The sequence below is a fragment of the Dermacentor andersoni genome, chromosome 10 (genome assembly GCF_023375885.2).
Source record: "Dermacentor andersoni chromosome 10, qqDerAnde1_hic_scaffold, whole genome shotgun sequence".
Taxonomy (NCBI): domain Eukaryota; kingdom Metazoa; phylum Arthropoda; class Arachnida; order Ixodida; family Ixodidae; genus Dermacentor; species Dermacentor andersoni.
This window is the reverse complement of record NC_092823.1, coordinates 107,767,665-107,793,669: the sequence shown is the minus strand read 5'-3', so window position 1 is coordinate 107,793,669 and position 26,005 is coordinate 107,767,665. Positions and strand designations below refer to the sequence as shown.

The window sequence follows — 26,005 nt, the reverse complement described above, 5'->3', positions numbered from 1 at the left end:
TGTAAAAGGCGTCGTGTGGGCAGGATTGCGTTAGTCTCCATGTTCTCTTCCGCTATGTCATCTAGACCGTGCTCTTCCGGCTGTTGTTGCGGCCAGGTGGGACTCGAAGAAGTAAGAAGCGTGGAAGGAGCGCGTATGGAGCGCCGTACCCAACTTACCACGCGCCGGACGAACGACGATCTCGTAATATATTTCTCGTCTTCGGGGGATTCATGCTAACGTGTCGTCGCAGACTAAAACCACTGTGCTTCAGAGTATGTACAATAAACACCTTGCAGGTCAGTGACACCAGTGATGTGTTCCTGCTTTGAACAGGAGACGATACATTTGTGGCACGTAAAACAGCCACGTGGCAGGATGGGAAAGAAGCGGCTGCTGTGAACCTTACTTGCTGCAGATATCGTTTTTGTGTCCTCGAGAGTACCCAGGGAAGTGACGGTCAGTGGATGCGGCGCAAGAGTCAACAAGACTCGACAGAAGAACGTACGCCCGGCGACCGCATCAAACGGCTGACGGTCGTACTTAGGCCCGGTCAAAGGGCTGGCGGCACGCATACGCGCTTACTTCTCGCCACAGCAGAACTTTGCTTCCTCGAAGCTTCACTTACCATGAGAAGAATGTACCTCAGGCCGCAGTCACTGTATTTAAACGCGTAACGACGTTCTCCTCCGCTGGCTTCTTCGTTGGCACGCTGTGGCTCGTCATATCTCCGCGATGTGCGGCCGCCCGAAACTAGTTCCATAAATCAATACTATTCCTATAAAGCCATGCCCTGCACACGTATTCGTTCTCATAAACTGCACATGGGCTAGCCATAGCTCGTGATGTGCGTGTGCAAAGTGTGCCGCAGTTGTCTGTGCATTCTTGCAGTGCAGTGAGAATGCACAGATTTATTTTCTGAAATGCCGACAAAAAGTTGCAGGGGACCGGCCTCGCAGTCTAACTTGCGGTGTTCATTGTGAACTCCTTTCAATGCTACAGCAGAGTGCTCCTGTACTACTGCATGCATTTCCCCGAGGCAGACACCAGCCTTGTTAGACTAAGACTGTTGGCACAGCACACTGTTTCATGAGGCACCTGGGCGTGAAACTACTGCTCGTGCATTAGGGAACGTTCAACTTGGTTTCTGCATGCTACCAGTTAATTTTCATTTTGTTTAGTTGTGCATTATGAGTGCTGTGTAAAACCAAAGACTCATGCATTTTGTCCACTTTGTAGGTAAGTAGATGTGAAAGCATAAAATATGTTCTTGTATACCGCCTTAGGTTGCCCCTGAAGCAAGGCAAATTATGTTCTTTATTGTAGCAAGATTTATTTAATTTTAGTTAATTATTTAACCCTTTACCTCCAGAGTCACTTCTGAAAAAAAAAAGCGTTTCCAAAATGAAAATTTTTTGTTCTAATTGCTTGATTGACTTGACAAATCAAACAACTGCCCGACATACGCTGTGAACAATACATTTATTTGCAGAAAATCAATAAAGTTTTTTTATACTTAGAGGAAATTAGCTTGACTACAATGATTGAAGTTGGCTTCTTCTAGGCCAATAAAGCAAACAAAAAAATCAGGACCTTCCGCCCTGCGAAGGGTGATGACCAGCGGAGTTGTAAACACCGTGGTATAAGAACTTGTGGTAAGGACTTTATTGCATCAGTCATTGTCACTTAGTAACGACGGTTACGATGGCTTTGTGGTTGCTATGATATACAGTGATCGGCACATTCACAACTGCTAACACATTCTTTGATAGTCTCAAATCGAGGCACATACGCCGCTGGGTGGTCGGCTGGGCTGGATCTTTGTGGCATCGTAAGCGATATGTCTGCAACAAGAAATGCGTAAACCACTTCCTTCAGTCCCCACACATTCAAACTTAAATCACTGACAACGACCACAGTGGTAGTTCCATCGAAACTTACCCACTGAAAGTGAGTAGCAATGAACCTTACGGGGACCTGAGCCATTGCATTCTTTTGTTTGGTTACGGGGGTATGAGCCATGTTAATGACAGCTTTCTTCATGCTGTTCTGTATGTTGTATGCGGGATGAGAAAGAATGTAAGCACTGTTCGTTTCACTTTACTGAGTGCTTTGAGTCTTTGCCTTACGGCGCTATGAGCCATTTCTATTTTGCTTGTTTACGGGGTATTAATGCTTACGTGGATACGAATCACTGATGATGATAGTTTTTGTGTACGCCATATACAGCTCTGCTGTAAAAAGTGAACGTCCCAAACAACTTCGTAACCTGCGACTGTGAGAGCTGTGTCGAAACCGACTGTCACGTAAGATCCCATTTTGTCATATAGGAAGACCGTAGTACAGCACACATCAGACCCAATGTCACAAGGAGCGCCATTCCACAGTCTTCAGAGAGTGCCACCGTTTCCTTCTTTTAAATGCGTAAGCATTTCTACGCATACCAAACGAGAAGTTTGTCCATCACGTAAGACAATGGACGGCTGATACCTCCTTAAGCGTGCTCCAATAAGCAAGCGAAAAATGCAATGGCTCATACCCATCTAACGCAGAGGCTGCAAGCGCTAAGCAAAGTGAAGCGAACAATGTATACATTCATCGAAATCACCCATACAACACATAGAACAGCATACGTTTCAATAAAGAACAAGCTCAAACAAGCATGCGAACCATTAATAAAGCATTGCAGGCACCCCTCAGCAAATGGATTGGTGGTTTTGCAACGGCATCGCTAAATTAACCCTAATTCACGTTAATTAACAACGAAAGTCGTGGGTTCGAGGGCTGTAATGAACTCTGTCTGTCCATAACATTGATAATCACACCGGGCTGCATGGAGACGAGCAAGTGGGAAAAGGCTCACGCATGCTTAGGCAACTATCAGAGGAGTTCCTGCTTGATTTTTGTACTTTTTACTGTCTGTAATATCGCTTTCGACTAGAAGTTTAGTCTTCTTGAGAATCCTCACTGATTGCCCCTTTTACGGCAGTTTCTTCGCGGAAATATCCCGTCACATGTTCCGTCCAATGACGACTGAACGATAAGGGGGAGGTAATGCCAAAACATTTAGCTCTAAATCAAGACAAAGAGCTACTGCGCGCAGTATACATGCATCGGCATTTCCTTTTGCTGCGCATCTACCGACCCCCTCCCCCAATTACGTTCGTAGCTCACTTTTCCACATCGAAGCATGCTTACAGTGTCAAGCGATGCCCAGCACACGAAAACAAAGAAAAAAAGAAGGAGAAAAAAAGACAGCAGGACAGCCGCCACGATAAGCGCGCATGCGTATTTCTTTTCCCGGGACTGATGCATGTGCCGCGGTAGGCGCTCTGCCATCTGTCCAAAAGCTCCGCTTAGAATACCGGATCAAGCAGAGCATGCTCCGCCGCGAACACTCGCCCGCTGCCCACACGCGCGCTCGCCGGAAGTCGGCGCCCCAGTTCGCTGTGACTGACTCGATGACAGACTGACTGACTTCACGTCCCCGCCGATGTGCTAAAGCGGACGCCACCGCGTGTAACGACACGCTCTTCTGACCCCTCTCGTGGGTGTGAACTAAAGCAGGACCCACTGCCGACCCGTTGGCAGCCACCTTACTTGCGGCTCCCTTTGAGTGCTACAACTTTTCGTTCGGACCGTGCATCTGAGCCTCGAGCTGCCAAGGGGTTACGCCACTGCTGTCCCACCATGAAGCCTTTTGATGACGGGCAACCCGAACGTGAGTCGCGTTTACCAGACTGGCGTGCTGGCCTTCCTGCAGTCTTCAAGCGTTCTCGCATTACATGCATTGTTTACATCGTTAAGGAACGTCGCAGTGCCAGTGAAACAAAGGGAACTCGTTAACTCTGAGCGGCGAATTATTGGCAAAGTTAAAAATTAAACAGTGGTCTCATGGGACGCCTAAGCGTTGAGCCTTCATTTAATTTTGACCATTTGGAGACCACCTGGAGACTACCTGGAGGTTTCGCCCTTAGGAAATGTGGTGACGGCGGTCAGTAACCAAACCCGCAGCCACAAGCTCGGCTGTAGAACGACATCGTCATTGCGCCACCACGATGTGTACCTGGCAAGTCTAGGTGAAATATTTGTGATAAAGGCCGAAATGACAAAAATTTATGGTTCGCTAGCACAACATGTATTTACCTATGATTTGAACAAGTTTCAGTGTGTTCCCGAGACACGCTGGTAAAATTAGTTTTACTCCTTCAATTACCAGTAGTTAGGGGTCAGTGTTTGCAATGAACTTACAGCCTGCTAGGTATGCAAGGACTAAAAGAAAAAGCAAAGATTTCCTTGTGTGGCAAACAGACACTCAAAACAAAATTAAAAAGATAACAGATTTTGTTGGCGCAGAAGGATGGTGAAACAACAAAAAAAGGAAGCCTGGACTTGACAGTCATCAGGCTTGCCACACAAGCGACAGGCGCTTAGTTGAGAATAAATTTCTTATCGAAAGCGCACACATTCCTTAGAAAAAGAATATAGATAAGCATTTTTCAAAGAGCGTGTAGTTAACAGTGAGACACGTTCAGCTTACACGTTTGCTTGCGCTTTGCGCACCCCAAAACTGAGCGTAGACATCAGCTTCTCCGTCCGGGAAAGTCGTTTCCCTGTGGTTGGTCCTGCGGAAATGACCATTTGTTGACGGACAGCAACATACACCAGATACTGCCTTGTGCACTTCCAGAACGGTGCATCTAATCTCAACTGTGCACTGCCATAAAGCAGACGTTCATGTTCTGGAAATATTGGTTTGGTGACGATGAAGATGCTTCAAAAAGTTTGCACGGACGTTGCCTCTTTACGCTGCTTCTTGTGGATCGCTTCTCACAGTATAAAACAATTGTATTTAATTGCTGCTAAATTTAGTGCTCATATTTAATTGTAAGCGATATATACTAGTAAGCACGGAAAAGGAAAATGGGAATAGCGAAATGACATTGCTTTGAATGCTGCATCATTATATCGGTTTGCTGCGTAATATGACGAGGTTTGGTTCTAACAGTCTCGCCGGGGTGACTGATTGGATGTGGCGTTGTGCTGCGAAGCGCGAGGTGGCGGGTTCAATCTCCGACCACGGCGGCTGCGTTACGAGGGGGGTGGAATCTAAAAACATTCCCATGCCGTGCTTTGGGTGCGAGTTAAAAAAAATCCAGGTGGTCGAAAATAATTTGGAACACTCCGTCAGCGCACCCGCAATAGTCCTACAGTGTGCACTTTGCCGACGCTAAACCAAACGCGAATTTTATCGCTTTCAGCAGTGCCATCATAAAAAAAAAGTATTCGTCGGACAGGTGGTAGACCCTTGTTTGTTCGACCGGTGATGTTACACACGAGTTGATCTTATTTTCCTTGTTTTGTCGGGGGTTAAAGCCAACTGACATTACAGTGTCGAACTTTGCGACTCTCTTCCTGTTCCGAAGTCTGTCGTCGAAGTCGGCCGTCCGAAGTCTGCGAAGACTGATCGAACGAGCACAGCGAAAGATGAAAGAAGCGAACACGGAGCGGGATATGAAAGACGCGAGCCTCGAACGGCGTAGACCAATGAGCGCGGCCCCTTCAGTGGCAGTTTAGTGGCTGCATCAATGTGCCGTCAAGCACTAAACGTTGCGTGCTCTGTTACCAATCGTCGTGACCGCATTCCGTTGGTACCGTAATGTAAAAACCCTTTGCATGACAGATACTCTCGTTCCTTACAGATGACCACATTCGAAAGGTATACATAAAACGTCGCCCTCCTGACGGCTGCCGATTCCCACTGTGGGCGACTCTAACTTGCCATCAAGAATGAAGACCACCACGCTGTTATGCCACGGCATGTCCGCCTGTTCGTGGTGTGCGTGCAATTCCAGAGGCACGAACCAATCGTTCAGATCAAAAGCTTACCTCCCGGTGTTTGCGGCAGGATTTAAGTGCAGTGATGAAAAGTGCAGCGGTTTAGATATAAGTGTGCCAGCTCTGTGCGAAAAAAATATAGCAGAAAAAGAAAGGCTGATCGAGAGAAAGGGCTGTCGATAAGTTGGCCGCAGACCAGACAACTCGATCATTCTCTCCCTTTACTGGATGGGAACTTGAGTGCGTTGGTAATTCACATTAAACTTATGGGAGAGTGCTACGAATCGTACACCCATCTTTATGAAAATGAACACGCCAGCACGGGACAAAGAGCCTAGTCGGCTATATGTCGAGCGGAAACAGATGTGAATACAAAAGCAGAGAAAGATACTGTTCCGTATTCTGCTTGCACCTTCCTCCCGAATGCTTTTTATCTTATTCCTACTGGCACACCCAAGGCCAAGAGCTATTTCATTTGAATTTGACGTTGACTCACTGTGTCTATCGCAGCTTCGGAAACTGAGCTCGACAGCTAAGGTGATTGCCCCATCAGATTCTTCCTTTATTCTCCGGTCGCGTGCATTATAGGCACAGAAAGAAAGAAGCGGGCAAAAAGGACAGGTAGGAGAAAGAACAGCACAGCTCTCTTTTAGAGCGCAGCTCTTGGGCGTAAGCGAGTGAACGAGCACAGGGAAAGATGAAAGAAGTGAACACGGAGCGGGATATGAAAGACGCGAGACTCCAACGGCGTAGATCAATGAGCGCGGTCCCTTCAGTGACTTGCGCACGGGAAACTGGTTTCATGCGGACCTGCCCAAGCGCTCGATGCGTACTCGTAACTGGTCTGAGCCGGATCGCTCGTTTCGTGCTATCGTCTGCTCGCGTCCGCTCTCGCTTGTTTGGTTAGCTTGATATGGTCTCGTTCGCGTTTGTTTCGATTGTGATGGTTTGCGATTGTTTTGTAATCTGATTGCATGTACCACGCAAATTGTGTAGTACTTTCCGGAAGCCACGTGGCGCCGGCGATTTCACTGGAAGCGTCGACGAGTAATGTGTAAAAGCCGACGCGCTTGACCCGCAGGCAGATTTTCGACGCTCGCACACGCTATTACAGGTCTATTTCAAATTCTTATCGTTATCATCGGTGAATATTTTTGTTCGTATCTCCCCGGCGCGCAGCGCGACGTGTTCACGACGAGGCTGATTCTCATGATCTCAGTTTTCCTTTCATAACGTTGATTATACATTCATTCTTGACTCGTATCGCCAGCTTGATAGAAACGGAAGTCCGAGAGAAGACGCAGATACGCTGGAAGGTGCAGGCGCAACCGGCGTTCTTGATGTCGGCGTCTTCTCTCTGTGCCCGGTTTCTATTTTGTTGGCTATGCCAGTCAAGACTCCTGCAACCAAACCAGCCTATTTAACAGCGTTACTTACGAACACGAGAGCGACGACGAAACAAGTGCAAATTCGTTATACTTACTTCCTTGTTTATATTGCTGTTCGTAGTATGTTTTTGCATGTTTGTCCTCAATTGCTTTTAATATCTGCCACAGCGCATCATTATGGACAACGTACCATGCTGTGTGCCAGACTTCAGTATGTTCCGTTTATTAGCTGAAATGAGTATACAGAGGAGACGATGTTTTCTAGAACACGCAACCTGCGTTTTCGGGACAGCGCTGGCAAAATCGAGCAAATCCAGCTAGTTAGAAACCGCGGGTCCTATTTCAGGCACTGTCAAATTCGGCCACGTTAGCAGATTACGCCGTAACGTCGTTTTTAGCCGATCGGAGAAGCCGTAGCCGCTCTATGAGCCAATCAAAACTGACGAGATTACGAATTCAGCAATGCCGAGGCCTGATGCGAGCGTGCGTGCTACAGCTCCGAAATGCCTGGTCTTCTGCCGCCACTCGAGGTCACCACATACATTGTTGGCTACTTTAACCGTAAGCGACGTTGTCTATGAAGCCGCGCTACGAAACAAAAACGCGATTGTATGATGTAAGGCACGTGCACTGAATGTTTCGTGCACATGGGGTAATTTGAAATGAACTTGAACTCAAGCATACCCATCACACCTCGGGCCGTGGTGAAACAGTCTGGTACCTTCTGTGTTTTTGTTCAGGTTACAGTGCCGGGAGGCAGTTGTTGTGCACCATGTTAGACACACTGGGCATTTGGTCACTTTGAGAAAGAAGGTGGAGTAATGGTCACAGCAAACATATGGCTGAATGCAGATAAAGTGAAATTTTTTTCCCACTTGTCTGCGGATCTGCGAGACAGGCTGTGATAGCGACACGTGCAGGCTCAAATTTCTTTGCGCTCATTTCCGTTTCACCGCACTCCACCGTGCTGTCTTAGTGGCTTTGGCGCTGCAAGGCTAAGCCCGAAGGCACGGGCCGAAATCCCGGCTCTGGCGGCCGCATTTCCATGGGGGGTGAAATGCAAAACGCCAGTGTACCGTGCATTGGGTGCACGTTCAGGAACGTCAGGTGGTCCAAATTAGTCCGGAGTCCCCCACTATGTAGAGTATAGCTCATAATGTTACCTTGGTTCCGGTACATAAAACCTCAAAATTTAATAATTTCGTTTCGCCACACATGTCATTCGCTTCCTAGACCTTATAATTTATTTTGTTTCTCCTCGCGCAGGGTACCAAGTCGTACTTTTTTTCGTTGGTCTAGGTGCGTTTCAGCTGTTTCTCTATCTCTCCCTCTCTTGACTCGACATGTCCTAGTAATCTTTCATGGGCTTGGAAACTAACAAAAATATAACTACACCGATCGGTCATATTCATTGTATGTTTACTAACTTGAGTTCGTCGACGGGGGTGAAACGCGAAAGCACCCGTGTACTTAGATTTACGTGCACGTTAAAGAACTCCAGGTGGTCCAAATTCCCGGAATCCCCCACGCCTCATAATCAGATCGTGGTTTTGACACGTAAAACTCCATAATTCAATTTGAGTTCATAATTTCTTGACAACACAAGTGATGCTGAACGGCCCCGTTGCCGCCAGAGACTAACTGCCTCGCCTTGCACAGGAATCCTAGGCTCAGGGTACAAAGTATGTACATAGTCGTTGACAGAACGAGCAAGCTGCCATAGCTCTAGTTGCAAGCCTAACGTACATGAAACATTCATAACGTGTGCCGAATGATGTAATCGATGCTTTTGTTTCGCGGCGCGGCGTCACTGACAGCGTTTCCGACTGCGAAAGCCGCCGACAAAGCGTGCGGCAGACCGGCAAAGGTAAAGGAGCCGAGGTATTTAGGAATTGTAGCCACGCCAGCTCATTCATCGACCCGGCCTCTAATCAGCAGTTATTGTTTGATGTCACCCGCCCAGTCCCCGATCATGAAGCTTGCTTGTTCTAGACAAGTGTATTGCTTTGTGCACGTAGGACTTGCGGATGTCCTAGCTGGTGCAGACTTCACAACGCAAGAACGCGTAGGAATCGTTTGATCAGACTAGAAGAGAAAGCGGCGGTGCATGGTTTCTTGCGTTGTGCTTGAATATCCATGCATGGTCATGATGGTTTTAAGGCATCGAATGATTCGCGCTCCCGTATCCTAAAATACATGTTTGCAACAGTGGTCGGGTGGGAATGTTAGAGCAGTTGCATCGTGGAAACGACATTTTCTTGCGCTGATTTCCACGATGACATTAATTGTGCCCGCTACACTGCCTGAACAGCGATTTCGGTTTGATGCATGCACCTCTCTAGTGGCTACCCTAGGGAAGATTTAATGAGCTGCATCGACTCGGTTTTGGTAAGCTTGCAATAAATAACAAGGTGTCCAACTTGCCCACAGAGACGAACAACGCACCGTGATTAGTTTCCGCTGTTTTAAGGAACACCACGTAAATTTCACCGCAGTTTCGCTTGCGAGATACATTTTAAGTGGCTGGTTCGTCGTTGTCCCGTGCCTCTTCCACGGCAGGCACGCTCTGACACGCGCACCAACACCGTAGGTTCAGTTAAAATCGTATATGAAACTGTTCTGGGATGCTTCGATTCGGATCGCTGTTATTTTGTTCGCATTCCAAGCTTTTAATGTTCGCACGTCCTTAAAGTATGCTCAAACCCTACTTTCCAAAGCAACCCAGCAGACTTGGTAACAGCTTAAGAGCAAGAAAGCACTCACATACAAGCCCGCACTCACACAAACAGAAACAAGCAAGAATTGCGCGGCTTCTTTTCGCACAAGTGTTAAAAGAAAGAGAAGACAGGGAGGGAGGAGGAGGCTGTATTTTTACTTTTTGTATATGAATGCTTGTATCTGAATGTTTTTTAACAAGCTCAGATGCAACTCCTTCTAACAGGCTGTGTTTGAGCTCACCCATGATACAGTTATGCGCGCACGCGTTGTCGTCAAGCTCCCCAGCTCACCGTTTCGGCTCGAGATGTGGCGCTGTCTTACATACATGCCGGCCAATGCTAAATTGTTATTGTTACAGATGTTGGCGAATGTGTAGCACGCAAGGCTTCCTTCCGTTGCGTTCTGGTGTCAGAGTTGTGTTCGTAACCAGTGACCTGATTTGCCCTCGTAGAACGTCAAAACGCGGTGTGCAGTCTACACGTTTCGACTTAGCACAACTGAAATGTGTGTGTGACGCTGCGACAACAGCTTCGCAGAGGTTGGTGTTTAGGCAAGCACGTGGCCTCGAGACGTCATGCTTTTGTATTTACTTTACGTATGGCTTGACCTGTTGATGCTTGTACTTGCCTCTTTTCCAATGCACGTGGCCGAAAACAGTAAGCACAATCCAGAATTTAAACGAGAATTATTGTCTCCTCTCATCCTTCCCAAGCTTCGGACAGGAAAACTTCTAAGCGAAGGCCATGTAGAAACGCATTCTTCAATGTTTAAGTATTGACGCTATTTTTTTTATAAAGTCGATAATGATAACTGGTGTGCCTGAATATTTAAGGTTATGCAACTACATTGGAAATGTTTATATGTAGCGCTTGCGACTTTTCTAGTGTTACAACTTTCGACTTGTCTTTGCACATCCCGTACTCCCGTTTACAGCGTTTGCACTATACCACGCGTCAGGGCATTATTTGTTTGAAAGGATGCTAAACCACACAAGATAATTTTCCCTTGCACGTCGTGACACCAACAGTGTCACGCACATGACGTCACCAGGGTAAAAGTTATCGATTGGTCCACCTGTATATACGAGGGACGTCAGCTAAACTTGTCCGCTAGCATTGGCTTGGCCATACCCGCTCTTTCTCGTCGTCTTGCTTTCCAGTCGTGCGCAATCAAATGGTTTCCCATCGTGTAACATTTAGTGCTGCGCGTGCTGCTGCAAAAGAGTCTAGTGGATCGGCACGTAATCCTGATAAGCGGAAGTTGATTGTCTTATCAAACAAGGAAAGCGTGCCAGAGGGTGTACGTTTATACGAACCCAACAAGAGCACATCGATGTCGAGTCGGACTCAGCGAGCTCGATTCGACAGCGTTTACATAAATTGGCACCTGGCGGGTTGAGACTGCTGCTAAAGTATGCAGCGAGGCCAGATATAAGACGTTTCCAGTTGGTCACTTATGGCCATGAATCACCGACCCGACCCGACCCGACCCATCCAGGTCTGTATGTGCGCTTCACACGGGTCAGCCAAACCGTGCAGTCGGATTCAGCCTGGCCGGGTAGTGTTTACAAGAGCAAAACAGACAAATCTCGGCCAGACAAGCGGACCCTGCCCGTGGGGACCCGACCAAAATTGTTCATTTCATACAAAATATTGCGTTACAAGCGCAACAACTAGCAGTGGGTATGCATGTAGGCGGAGTCTTATTGCCTACCTTGTTTGAAGAAGACAGTTGGATTTTTTAAAGCTTGGCTTATCAAGGCAGATACAGCGTAGTAAAAAAAAGCTACGAGAACGTTTCAGCCCACAAGCACGAAGATCAAAATCGACCATCATGTCTATGGTAATGGTCTACGATCGCAGCGCCAGAGTTTCCTCTAGTAATTTCAGGAAGCTCTGATAGATATCGTTTTATTGCTGATAAAAAATTGACTGACGATTACGATACTCCCTAACACGAAATTTAAGCGCAGCTCTAACGCGTATTCATTTCGCGTGTCCATAATTTGTATTGTGATTATAATGGTACACGGTTTATATTAGGAAGAAAACGCTGTGAGTAGCGCGCTTTGTTTCCATACAGACGACAAGCGCTACTCAGGCGCCATATAGTAGCCATGGTCGCCGCACAGCCCGCATTGCGTGGCACTAGCTTTCCTTCTGACGCTTTAGTTCCACCAACTACGAGAGCGGCCCTTCCTTGCGAGGGAATCGAAGCCACCAGTGTCAGTGGCGAAAACAGCCAAGGTACCGTCACACCGAGCCTTACTCGTAGCCACTCGCCATCGACCATTGCAGAAGCAGTAATCCCCTTCACAGACGCTGGTGTCGCGGACTGACCTCAGCACCTGACGCTGCGGACGAGCGTAGCCATTCCCACCTCACGCCACCCTGGCCTCCCCTCGGAAGCGCAGATGAGATCGTCCACGCGGCGGCGAATGTCGTGGCCGCCGGCAACTCAGCGTATGCGCATGCCGTTTCCTCTCTGCTCCTCCTAAACTTTCCGCCTCATGCTTTCACTGGTGTTTCACTGTAACCTTCTCCTCCTCCTCCGCTTTCCTCCTCACGTGCTTTTTTCGTTTCCCGCTGCGCTCCACGTTTGCTTTCATCTTTCGTTCCACTCGTTCACTCGGTTACGCCGAGGAGCGACGCCGACGCTCAATGCAGGAACGGGTGCCTAGGGGTGCAGCTCCTAGGTACCCATTACAACAACTAAGCAAAAATATAAACGAATTCCGCCTCCATTCCACCCTGTCAAAGTGGATGTATAGCGAAGCTGTTGTCGACGTTAGAGAAACACGACCGACGTTCGACGATGTCAGACCACCACCACCAGAAGTGCCGTTTTGCCGAAGTGCAGCTTACGTGCTCATTCCGCCAGGACATCCGTCCAGCGGAGGAGGAGGAGGAAGCAAACTTTATTGCTCTAGAAAGAGTAATTCAGCGGTCAGGCCGGGTGTCTTCATCTTCTATTGGTTGATGACGATCTCCGGCCTGCATGGCGGAAGTTTCTCATTGAACGAATTTAAATTTTCAAAGTACGACTTACGCACAAGCTGTAGGCATGATAGCTTCGGATTGTAATTCGAATGTAGGAGAAAACATATTTCTGTTACGCGGAAACTCGCACACAAAAAAAGCCTTTTGCCAGCGGCCATTTGAGGTGCCTGAGTGGCTCCGGCCTCAAGGTGGAGGTACGCTTTTTGGATTGTGTTGTCATAATGTCAATGAAGGTCACAGCATACGCTTTGCGACTGATACAATGGAAAGAGCGCCCACGCTTCAAGTACGGATACGTTGTGTGTACACGTACGTCCCACACCCACGCACGTGTGCGGAAGTGCAGCATACACATTCATTCTCCTAGGCCGTCCCCCAAGCGCAAGTGCGTTATTGAAGCAACAGAATTTCTCAAAGTAAATTGTGCCAGAAAATGTGTAAAATACGATTTACACAGAAGCTGCAGACATGATAGCGTCGGTTTTTAATTCGTGTATACGAGAATAACGGCATCGTCACGTGACGATATGGCCTGATAGTGATATGCTGACGTCATCGCGTCAGACGTGACGTCATGCGATAGCCTCTTCAAGTGAATATGTCACTTGATGCCTCTTGGAGAAGCACACCGTGCGTTCCCGCTTCTTTGCACTGTATCCGGGAACAGCCCACTTTTTTGTGCGAGCACCGCGCACGTGCACATGAAAATTTCCGGCCAACTATAGAGGCTAGCAGCTTCACTGTAAAAGAAACAAGCGAAAATCCTGCCCGCGTGTGTTATAGCTGCGCTTGGTTGTGACGACCGCAGAGGTCACTGGAGCGGAGCAAGCCGGTGTACGATGACGTTATCATGACGAGCATTATAGTAAATTATCCGTAAAGCTTTGACACTGGTCCGTGTATTTCATAACTTTTAGGTTATTTGTACCCTTATGTATTGCAAAGAAAATTACTAGTTCCAAAATTTTCACTCGGTACTTCTTTTAAGAAGACGGATGGGGCGAGATAGTCCACGCAAACATATTGGGCGCGTTAAGTTAAGGCGCTCGAGCGCGCTCTAGCCAGCAGAGTGCAATCTTTTAAACTTAACGGCTAAAAAGCGACTTCCGGTGCGTGATTACGGAGCGCGCTCGACGCGACCCACCCTGGAAACGGTGCGCGAGAGCGCGCGCCTGCTACGGCTTCCGGAAAAATGACTTGTTTCCTACTCTCTCCACGGATGCAAGTCCGTTCTCCTTGCCCACTCGTTCCTCCCGCCGCCGCGCAGCCGGGCGTCTGAAGCTGCTCTCAGGCGAGATCGGGAAGGTATTGGCGCGCTTTGAGCTTGGCGCGAACGTTGAGCTTGCATCGCGTACGTAAGCCGCTGCTGCTGCCTCCGTCGCCGCGCGTCAAGTTCTACCTCTTCATCGTCTAACAAGAACTGCAGGAGTACGGTCGGCGGGGCCATTTTCGAAAAGCGCGCGAAGTGCGATAGCGGATCCGGAAGCAACATAACATTCGCCAGATGGCGCGTTCGTGCACCCGAAAACAGTCGGCGAAAATGGCCGTTAAGCTCCGAAGGCGTGGCACTCGAGCGCACTCCTTTGGAGTTCGGAGCGCGCTAACTTAACGCGCCCATTGCTTTCGCCCATGCGCAATGCTCGATATCGGCTTATTGCTTTGTGGCCATTTCGCGCTCAATGTGTCGACAAAGGCAAAACAAGGGTGTTTGGCAGCTAAATTTATGGTGGTAGATGTTGTTCTGCGCCGGCAAGAGGGGGCGACAAAACGCTCACGTAAGGGATGCATCTGCTCTTGTGATTTATGCATCGCGCAGAACAGGATGCGCGCCGTGGTTAAAGCGAGTCCGCGTGCTTTGTGTTAAATCGATGCCTGTGTGTTTCACAGCTGAGTTCACCGTGAGCGCATGTATATGTTGTATATATACGTAGTACAGTATTCCTGTCGAACGCACTTCACTCAACCGACCATGGCAAACTTTTTTCGTTACCTCCAGTTGTACGTTGGAGATTCATCAACTTTCCTGTCAACTTTATTTCTCTCGGTTGGCATGTGTTCGAGAAGTGATTCATGTTACAAATATGACTGCTGCACTGTTTGTTGGTCTCTTGTGTTACCCGCTGACGGCAGCATAGTTTATAGACGTGTGCCCCAAACTGACCATGATGCGTCATGCACGGTTCTAATATATATGTGTAGAACGTAGAACACGGTTGCATCGAGATAAGCGCTGCCTAGCAGGCATCGTGAATGCGCAACGTTGCCTAAAAGATGCAATTCCCCCGCTTGCTACGCTGCGTGATATGGCTCTATTTTAAGCCAATCACGTAAGTAAACAAGGTCGACGTCATGCGACATTTTCAAAATGGCGTCGCACTTGATACGGAGCGTCTGTTGTTGTTGAACAGTCTTTTCATCGACGAAAGCGATGAGGTGTGCAACAGACATGGGTACAGTGTATGGAGGCTGAGTACTTCCCTCTTCAAAATTCTGTGGTACAGTTGATTTCACTGCTGAGTCCGTTTTACTTACGTTACTTCACTGCAAACTGAAGTGAAACTTGTCAATAAATATTGTCAATGTCGCGCTCGATTTTGATTTCTTTGTTGCCCCATCTTGGCGCAGCTCGTCCAAAAGTTAATATGCACCATCAAGTCTAGCTAAAAAGCCTCATTGACAATAAAAATAAAAATAAGAAACGTGCGCAGCTTGCACTAGTGGTGCAAGGCTGGAGTCAACAGTGGAGCTTGTGATCGCGTAACTTTTACGTCGCTTGCCAAAGTTGTTTGTAGGTTTTGCGAGGTTATGTTAGGTTTTGCTAAGTTGTTGGTAGGCTTGGCTAAGTCGTATCTAGGTTTTGCGAGTTTGTGGTAGGCTTGGCTGAGCCGTTTCTAGGTTTTGCGAGGTTATGCTAAGTTTTGTTAAGTTGTTGTCTCGGCAGGCTTGACGTTGGAAGTTTTCGAGCAGTTGCAGGCCGGAATCGCTTTCTCGGCGACGTCGAGATTTCAGGCGCGGACTCTCGCGTTCCCTGCACTGAAACTCGGGACCCTCGAGTCGGCATCGCCTCTTCTCAGCCACAGCTTTGGTGCGGTGTTTCGGATCAGCTCGGCAGCGACGCATCTCTTCTCGCTTGGCAGTACGGCACTCTTCCTGGTGAGCCGCGTCTTGTTCAGCCGTCCAGACTTTCTTCAGTCTTACCATGGCAGCAGCACGTACGCATGGTGTAGAGGAGGTGAGAGGCGTGTCGCCGTGCCAGCTGTTCCGAACTTTTACTCGACTGTGACGTGACGACTCCGCCCTATACGTCTGGAGTGCGAGGAGGTTACGTGGCTCGGGGCACTGGCAGGTGGTTGCTAGGCAACGCGAGGCGGCACACAGCTGGGCTGAGTTTTCTGGTAACGCTCCATGGTGTAACTAAAAGCTTAACCAGCTCCGCTGTTAATAGTTGCCGCGAAGCAAGACAGTATTTTCGACCTCCTTGCAGATTCTTACTTTCCACCCTAAAGCCAGGTCTCTTCTTATTGATCGTGGTTTGTTGTATCAACCGCTCCGAAATACTTTTTTAGCGAGAAGTACTATTGATCGAGGACTCAACCTAAATTCACTCGGACCCGTGCGTTCATCGCATTGTAAAATTCATACCGTTAAGTTCAGTCTATAAACGCTTCATTGGAATTTCTTGTGGTTGGACAGGACCACTGAAGAACCACTGTCTGCTTGCTGGCGTGCTTTGCTAACTGGCCGCTGGCGTTGTGGGCGGCGTTTTGAGATGGCGAAATCGTCAAGCCTTATCAAAAGGCACATATTTTTCAGCTCGGTTTCATGATTGCTGGGCGCTGTGCAATCGTGAACGCTGTCGTTGCGGGCTGACTCGGCTGCTGAACCCGAGAATGGGTTAAATCCCAGCCGCAGCAGCCTTCTTCGATGGAGGCAAAACGCAAGTCACCTGTGTACTGTGCGGAGTCAGTGCTCATTAAAGAACTCCAGGTGGTAGAAATTACTCGAGAGCCCTCCCCTGACCTGTCCTTCATTACCAATGTGTCGCTTTCACCACTTATCCAATGTCACTAAAAAGTCAAAAAGTCAAAAAGTCACGAGCTTTGTTCGATGATTTGAGGGTGCTGTGGGATTAGTTTATGCCTAAATAAACTGTCTTTGTACAGCCTTAAGCAGAATCATCCGAATGCCTGCGTAATCATTTTAGTTGCGCAGGTCAATCTCGTGAATGTACATGTGCTCCCACCTCAACAGGTCTTCGCAATCGATGAGCAAGGAGTTCCTCCCACGTATCTCAGCCTTGAAGCCGACGTCCAAGAATAGTTGGCGGTTGGTCCACGGCTGAATGGTCGGCACATCTTTGGTGTTCGCGGATGCTAATTCCACACCGATCTTTTGCACTGTTGAGATCTCGCTTCGGCGGAAAAAGTCGCGATTGCAGTTTCTTAGTGTGGTCATTGTGAAGCTGTCGTAAGTATGTAGGCGCCTCATACAGCCTCCACTTTTAGGCAGCTTCTGTGGAGGTGTCTGTAGTATTCCGTCCACATGTCTGGCAGTGCGCCTGACATGAAAAAGTTTGGTTAAGCTCACACCGGTTAGTTCGCTCACCTTCTTGCAGATCTGCGTGATCCCTACATTCGGTAGCTCTTCTCGTAGCTTCATATACACGTCCAGCAAGATTTGCTGAGTGCCACTGCAGAGGGAATTGTCACTGTTGTTCCTTTCGAATAATTGGCTAGGTGTCGTCGGAGTAGCCTGGTATACGTGAGACGTACCTTATGACGGCGCAATGGATGAACGCCACCTCGATGAAGCAGAAAAGGCAAATGCATAATCGTGCTTAGCGAGAAACGCTTCCGCAGGATATACGTCCATTTTGGAAACGGGAGTGTCTGTAAGCCCTGATTCGGTTTGTCTGGACAAAGTACTTTTATAACGCAGTAAACGATAATTATTAGATAAGACCTTTATTGTAAAATGTTACAGTATTTGCAATCTTGTACAAAACTATGACATATTGGGGCTTTTGCTTCTTGTGAAGGCACGTGGCGCATGCCGAGTTCTTACGTTGCATGCGTTTTATTTCAGTTCAACGAAGAATTAGGCTTTTTCCGTTGCACTTTAATAGACGAATGAAAATGTGTAAAGTTATGCGACTACAGCTTTACTTTTGTGGCTTCCGCCTTGTTTAGGTAACAAGGAAAGTTTCTAGTGCGACCTATTTGTTGCCTCACGGAGGAACAATGGCTGCCGGTTACGAGGGCGTAGCAGGGCTTCACTGCAGACTTCAGTCGTGTCCGACTTTAGCTACGTCACGTCGGTGAGCGGGGCAAAAGTTGGACAGTCTATACAAATACTTCCAACACCGTGGTCTTTACTACCACCGTCGGTTACTGCGCCGACGTGTCGCGTTGCTATGCAACCGCGTTGCGCATGCGCAGGAAGCCGCGGTGGTCGCCGCTCTCGCTGCAGCCGGCCATTGCGTCGTTCTGCCAGCTCCGCGTGAGGAATGCTGGGATGCGTGGCCGGCGTGGCTATGCGCGTTGGGTGCAAAAATAGGAAAGGAGCTATTGACGCGCCGGCAAGGTTGGAATCCGCCCGACGGCGCCAGACACGTCGGCTGCGTCGTGTCGGTCGAGTGTAGACACCGGTTCTTCCCACCGTGACGTCACGGAGCGCGACATGTGCTACGTCGTAGTATATCCGCGGCTTTAGGTGTGGAAATATTTGTGCGTCCGGTGCCTATAAACAATTTAGCCAAAGCGAAGTTACCATGCATTTGGCTTTTAGGAAAGCACGTGGCCGAGAAAAAGCGTCGAGGTTGCTGCGGAATATCCCGGAAAGTTTGCAGCCAGAAAAGCAGTAACGTCATTTGAGTGAAACCTTTGAACAATAAGGAATACAATAGCGGTGTGATAAATGTTCACGAGGATGTGAGCACTGCAAGGGAATCATGAAGCCGCCTTACTCTATCGAAATGATTCGGCTTTTAGTACGCATTTAAAATAAAGGAAAGCTATAAAGGCATGTACGACTGTTAAGCCATCATATCAAAGTTCTTATTAGTTATTTACAAATATTTCAAAGCCCAACTGGGGAACAGAGTGAGGTAGTGATACAAGAAAGGTATACATAAGAATTTTGAGCGAGAACAAAGTCAACCCTCTAAGCGAAGTATTATCAATCAGCGTAAAAGCACATAGATAGGATAGACTATCGAAACACAGTTATCCTAATTTCAACAAAATCTTGCAACCCTGCTAACTAATATGCAATCTTGCGCAATAACTATCACATCCTGTATACTCAAGCGTAAGGGGAGCTGAAAGCTCTACGCGGTGATCATTTTTCAGTCTAATGGAAGTTTTAGAATCGGCTACTACAGATAACATAATTCTAGTCCTTGAACTGGATATTCCGAGAACATTACTTACATGAGAAAACGAAATGCATATTAGACTATCGAACGAAAATTAACTAATTAATTTCCTAATTAATTAATTTTGACATGTTGCAAATTAAGAATTGAAGCCTGTGCGTTTGCGAGGCGTATCCACTTAGAATAGATTTCTAGGACGACAACAGCTCGGTGGTATGCGGCATCAAACTCACCGTAGAAATCCACTGTTCACGTACTTTTTCAACGAAATTCTCTTGTATGCATTGAAGCGTTAAAGTAACTGGAACTACCATGTATTTCAATCCACACTTGGGGGAAATAATATATTGAAACTGGTGTCATCCTCGTAATTCATTTCAAGTGGAAAGGTTTTGCAAGCTCACCGGTTACAATGCGTAAATTACGATATGTGCCTGAAAGTAATGAATTAAGGAATTGATCAGTGAATTTTCATCGGTTATTTGAGTATGTATTTCGATTTTTAGCGGTAATAATGTGTGCCTCTTTTAATGATCCAGCTCAGTGAGAAATACGCCATCTGCCACAAGCAATTTCTAAAAATTCCATAAAACTTATAAACGGTCACCGTGTACATAGTTCGCATACACTAGCTCGATAAATGGTCGTTGCTGCTAGGTCCTTGCCCGCGACCTCCTTGAAAGCGCAATAATATTGGCTGAGGATTGCGCTGGCACGGCGCACCAGTTAATATCTTCTCATCGTGTACACTTCCGCAGGAAGCGCTCCATGTCAATACCGAATGCTTTACGCTCCGCGATATTGTTAACGCATTTTACGGTGGACTCGGAAAACCGCGGTCAGGAACGCCGCACAGCTCTGTTCGCCGTAAAAGTAAGGGTCCCTGAACTTTTAATACGATCAAGTTCTCTGCAATACTCGAGCTATTGGAATGGTCAACCGCGGTCTAATAACGGTTGAACGTCCTGAAGAAGGCAAGTCCGCTTCTCGAAACGTTGGCTCAGGGAACGACCGTTGTTTCATTATAGTTCACGACTTCAAGCCTCCATATTTTCGAGACATCCTCTGTCTTGTCTGGCCTTATATGTTGGTAACAGTATCAACACTCAGTGTCTACATATGATAGGGAAATCGGGGAACACGCCCGAGTTCCTTCTAATACCGAAACCACTTCGACGCGAAATATCCAGCGGAACATGAACGTTTAATAACCTTAGCGTTTATTGATGAACAAGATACATGTGAGTCAGCGAAAATGATAATTAGCCGCGATGAGGCTCGAGATGGATCCATTACACAAAGCATGAGGTGAAGGTTTGGTTCCGAGCCTGTCTCTACACACCACGAAGCAGTGTGTGAACCAATTCCACGTGACGTCAGGCATTAATAGTTGATAAAGTCACAGCGTGCTGCCGGGTTTCCGCACGTGGTGCTTTTTTTTTGGCCTTGGAACGGGGCAGCTGCTCCTTCTTTTTTTGCAAGTGTTTTGGTACTCTCTGCAGTTTTCTTTCTCTGCACACTCCGCGACACGTGCCAACAGTACAGGAAGACCGGTGGCAGGAGAGCGCTTTAATAGCAGGTGACATGCACATTTTCAATCCGTGACGTTTTCCGCGTGAGTGGTATCGTGTTTAGGTCGCTGTACATTGGCACAAAGTTGGGCTTGTGCATGTTGTGGCGCTAATGGAAAACGCTTTCGCCACGAAGCACAGTGTCCTCCAGAAACAAGATTCGTGACAAAAAGCTTCGTTGTCGCGCGACATGGGCGGACTGGTTAACCGCGCCACTGCATTTTGCACTTGTCAGACCCTGTCGGGACACTTTTTGTCCGTGACATTCTTGTTAGGCCGTCGCCTGTTAACTTTCGAAACTACAGGGTGTGATTCCCCTTTTGTAACGGCGGCTTATGTAATTGCTAACTTAGTAAAAACAATTGCGCCGAACCCATCAACGAAAATTGTCAATGTGGGCGAAGAGCCGGACGCTTCTGGAAAACCATTCACGTTATTTAAGCAATGTTGTGCTGGATTGCGTTTATTAGTTAGTGAAGATATGTAGGTAGCGCTGGCTCTTTTATCATGTAATTCGGTAGAGAACACAGCCGTGAATCAGCGCATGTGTGCCGGTAGTACAGGTGGCATACAAGCTGGTTCATCACCTGTGTTGGAGGAATTGGCGGCGCGAGCACCGGCGCAACTGTCGACTATGCGATCCTCCTCTCTCGCCTCTGGAGCCTTCTCTCCCAGCCGCCGTAAGGGGAGAAGGTGGTCGAAGTAGAGGAGGGCTGTTCTGCCCCTCTCCCCCCCTTCCAACCGCTCCGCTGCAACATCTTTCTTTCAGACGCCCCAAAGTACACGTGCAATAGCACGTGCGTCTTTGAGAGCTAGCTGGCGCTCGGCGAATAACGCGCCATACAACTCGGTCGCTTGGCTGGGCAAAAGCACTCGCCCTTTGCATCCGTACTTTTGTATCGACCGTCCACTCTCCATCGACCCTTCATTGTAGAAAAGCCGCAATTTTCTGTGATAATGATGATAGTGATCTAAAGAAGGAAATGACGCTTGATTCGGCAACCCCTGAGGGAGTACGGCGAAGCGTCGTCAGTGGAGAGGAAGTAGGAACTGAAATAATAATAATAATAATAATAATAATAATAATAATAATAATAATAATAATAATAATAATAATAATAATAATAATATAATAATAATATAATAATAATAATAATAATAATAATAATAATACAGACTCATTATTTCTACAAAACAAAGAGGTAGGATGAAGCCTAATAGAGTACACTACGGGCGACAGGTAGCAGTCCTCAGCAGAGGCCAGCGTTGTATCGGGTGCTCAAAGGGCGGCGATTCCCTCGTTGTACCTATAAACTCCAGCAGGCCTCGCAGCGCGGGGAGCTGGGGACGCACAGGGAGCAGCAGGTTAGTCTGTGACAGCTGGAAGGCCGTGTCGTCTGTAAGTGGCGATTACTATGGAGGGCTCGTGCGCCAAAGATGGGCAGACGCTGAGCAGACGCTCCATGGCCTCGGGTTCCCCACACCTCTAGCAGGCAAGTGACGTGGCACGACTTTCGCCGTAGAGCCGCATCGCAGTCCAGGTGCTACCAGTCCGCAAGCGCAGGAGTGTGGCGCGGTCTCTTCTGGAGAGGCCGTTCTCTGGAAGCGGCTTGGGCGCCTTGCCACGAGCCACTGGGAGGTCCAGGTGGATGGAGGTGAGCAGGCACCATAACCGATGTCTCGTGTTGTCAGAAGTCACTACCAGTCTAGTAACCGGGACTACGTCATGCTGGGCAGTTTTGGCGTAGGCATCTGTCTCCTCGTTCCCGGCTGTCTCGACGTGTGAGGGCAAGCCAGTGGAAGGAGAGATACCGACGGTGGCTAGAGCCGTTGTCTTGGCAAGCGTACGATAATGAACCAACTAGCCCCCAAGCCAGCCTTTGCAGGCTTCATTTCCAGTTATTCGGGCCCTGTTAACTGTTCCTCCTTTGCTCCAGGTATTCTCGTTACCCTCGCAACCAATGCCGTGTGCATTCACAAGCCCTCTCGTTTTCTCTGCGTCACAACTTCTGCCTCCCGACATCTCATTGCTGTTCGGTGCTTTCTACCCTTCGGCTGGCCATGGAACGAGGATATGCAATATTTTGAAACCTGAGTGGCGACGACAGGCCCGCCTACACAGGAAATGCCTGCTTCTGCGGATTCATAACAGTATGGAATCCCATTGCGCCATGGCCTATTGGATGCGGTACTCCTGCCTAATCAACCGCACGACAGGCTTCCTATGGCAACAAACGCTACCAAGGCTTCGTGCGTGTCTACTGCCAAGGCCACACGGGAAACAGTTTCGTACACAGTGTTGATGTTGTTCTACCTGACAATGTGCCATGTTCTGTCCCAGGGTCCAATGTTTGCGGTCGAGCCCAAGAATTGAGCACCTGAGCTACTTACCTTGGTGAGAAAAATTAGTGGTCGTGCTTCGGACGCTCTGTGTGACCAGTGCATCGCGGACAATGTCGGTGTCATTGGGCAGCGCAGATAAGAGGGCATTGAAGTCGATATTACTAAGACTGTCGCTTACCTTCGGACTAATCCGTTGTGTCTAGTTTCTGCGGATAAGGAAGGCGACTCTTCTGTACTCGCAGTAAAAGCATACCAGTCAGAAGCTTCCGATGCAATTAACGCGACTTTCATGAGAAATGACCACGTCTTACTTGCCAAGATAAAAAACGGCGCTACCTTTATGCCAGCAGGGGAAAATAGATGCACCCGCTCGCTCCTTTTAAAAGACGGCTTATCTCTTAAATGTTTTTTTTTTAGCGCTAAGAGCCACAAAGTTGGTTGTCCGTTTCGTGTCAGCGTCTGAGAAGGGCAGGTGGCAGAGGGCGGTTTCCAGCGTTCTGCGTCGAATGTTCTGCATCGAAGATGCGATCGACAAACACGGAACAGTGTACTTTCAGAATGATATAGGTGTGACATCAGGTGGCTTTCGTCAGATGTTAAAATGCTACCAGGAATCGACCTTCTTGGGACGATAAAGCTTTCATTCAGACAAATCAGATTTGTATAGGCTCCTGCATAGTGGCACTCTTAATTGACCTGTACTTAGCTTACTATAACAGGCGGCTGCTCGTCTCTCTGAGTGGCTCATACGTTGTCAAGACCTTGCGTTACCTAGGTGATTATTTGGCGCTCTTAGACTGTAAACCTCTTGACTGCGATTCGAATGTACAGATAACTTGCTGTTTATCGCGAGTGTTTGAAGCCCTTGATGTTAACCCATGGAACCCATGGTTTCTTGCAATCCCCTATATATATATATATATATATATATATATATATATATATATATATATATATATATATAATCTTCGTTTCAATAAAAAATTAGTTGAGAGTTAGCGCTCGGCCTGTCTGCTCCTAGTCTGTGTCCATGTCACTTCGCGCTACAATCCAAGATCATGTTACCGTACCAACTCGCCCATGGAACGCTGGAAAAAAATATCAGATTACTTGACTTCAAACTTCTTTTCGGCCTATGGCAGGTCTGCAGGTCATAATAGTCAAGAGGCAACAAGCCGCTGCTACCGTTTACTTCAGCACACACTACACTTGTAAAAGGAAGTATGGCGTCACATTGTTTTCGAAATGCTATCGACAAATCTTTTGCACGCCCGGCACTGGACAGCTTCTGCAGGCAAGTCAATTACCTTCTGTCTGCTGGATTTCCTGGACACGTGCTAATATCTGTGGTAGGGTGTTTACTAAAAAGCGCAATGACCCCAACCAAAAACGTGGCAACACAAGAGCGCAGGCAGAGTGTTTGTGCTACCTTACGTGCACCAGAAGAGAGGGGGTTAACCGAGGGTCCCGATTTTCATTAGTCATATCATGAGAAGCCAACAAACACTGACACCAAGGACAACATAGGGGAAATTAATTGTATTTAGTAAATGAAATAAAGAAACCATAAATTAATGGAAATTAAAGTGGATGAAAAAACAACTTGCCGCAGGTGGGAACCGAACCCACAACCTTCGCATTTCGCGTGCGATGCTCTACCAATTGAGCTACCGCGGCGCTGTTTCCCCATCCACATTCTTGGGTATTTATGTGTCCTAGTAGAGCCCTGGGAGTGCTAGCCAGCGCCATCGCTCACATACCTTGGCGGCGGACGTGGAACGTCCTTGTTGCCGCAGGCGTCACGAGAACGTGATCTTTTTTGGGGGAAGGCAACTGGTAAATAAACCCGCACATGCTACCTGAAGGCATCAATATTGCCTATTGAACAGGTGCACAGTTATGATGGCCACCCGAATGCTATTGAACGGCGAGGCGCTTGCTGCTCACATTGCTCTCAGGTAGACCTGTTAAAAGCAGAGTCCTGCAATTATGCTGATTAGATATGCAACGATACTGTCAAAAACTAGGTCTGCGAGAAGCACTGGGGCGTGCACAATTCGCATGATCGTATTCGCAGTCCACATGATCATTTCTGGTGGTTTGTAGCCAGGAAATCAGCGCCGGCTGGTGCAAATTTACACGCGTGAGCATTTCAGATTGAAGAACAGCATACCTTTGATTTGTGTTTAACATAATCGCTGAGTGGGGCGGCAAGTGCTTCACTCCACCTTCGTGCGGAAGGGTCGATTAGAATCCACGCATACCGTACGTACGGTTATTTAGAAGAAAAATAATAGCAGCAATATTTCTGTTTTTTTTTTCCGGCTCACTTGCTGCTTTACAGGGTGTTTAATGTGCATGTGTATGTAATGAATTCTGGCTGACGAAACACCTACAGTCCATTACGAGTAAAAAAAAGTGATAGTCACAGATAGAAAATTTTTGGGAATTCCCGTACCTGCACCTTGATGTCCCACAACTTCAACAGGGGTAGCGCTATCTTGTGAGATGGAAAATTTTATTCGGGCGAGTCGTTAACTATTGAACCGACGTTCGAGCAGTAACAATGTTTTTCTGGAAAAAAATTGCCATACAGTGAAAGCTGTCTCTGAATTTCTTTTTCGGAGAGGGGGAGAATGCCATATAAATGCTGCTGCCTGGACGACTGCTCTTGAAGTGGTTAAGAGGTGGGAACAGTGGACTAAGTGCGGCTGACTATGCATAACACTGCACATGCAAAGCTAGGAGACATGTTTCGCGGAGACATGTCACTTACTTAGGAGTACTTTGGCT

The 26,005-nt window shown here is 47.7% G+C and overlaps 1 protein-coding gene across 1 annotated transcript in view; it reads left to right on the top strand.

The window, feature by feature from the left end:
• Positions 1 to 3,286: 3,286 nt before the first annotated feature.
• The window catches only part of LOC126544604 (prestin-like), a 62,549-nt gene continuing 39,830 nt past the window's right edge, over positions 3,287 to 26,005 (top strand). The window contains exon 1 of the mRNA XM_055077766.2: positions 3,287 to 3,700. Within this exon, the coding sequence (XP_054933741.1) occupies positions 3,670 to 3,700 (31 nt within the window). The 5' untranslated portion in view covers positions 3,287 to 3,669. The remainder of the gene's footprint in view (positions 3,701 to 26,005) is intronic.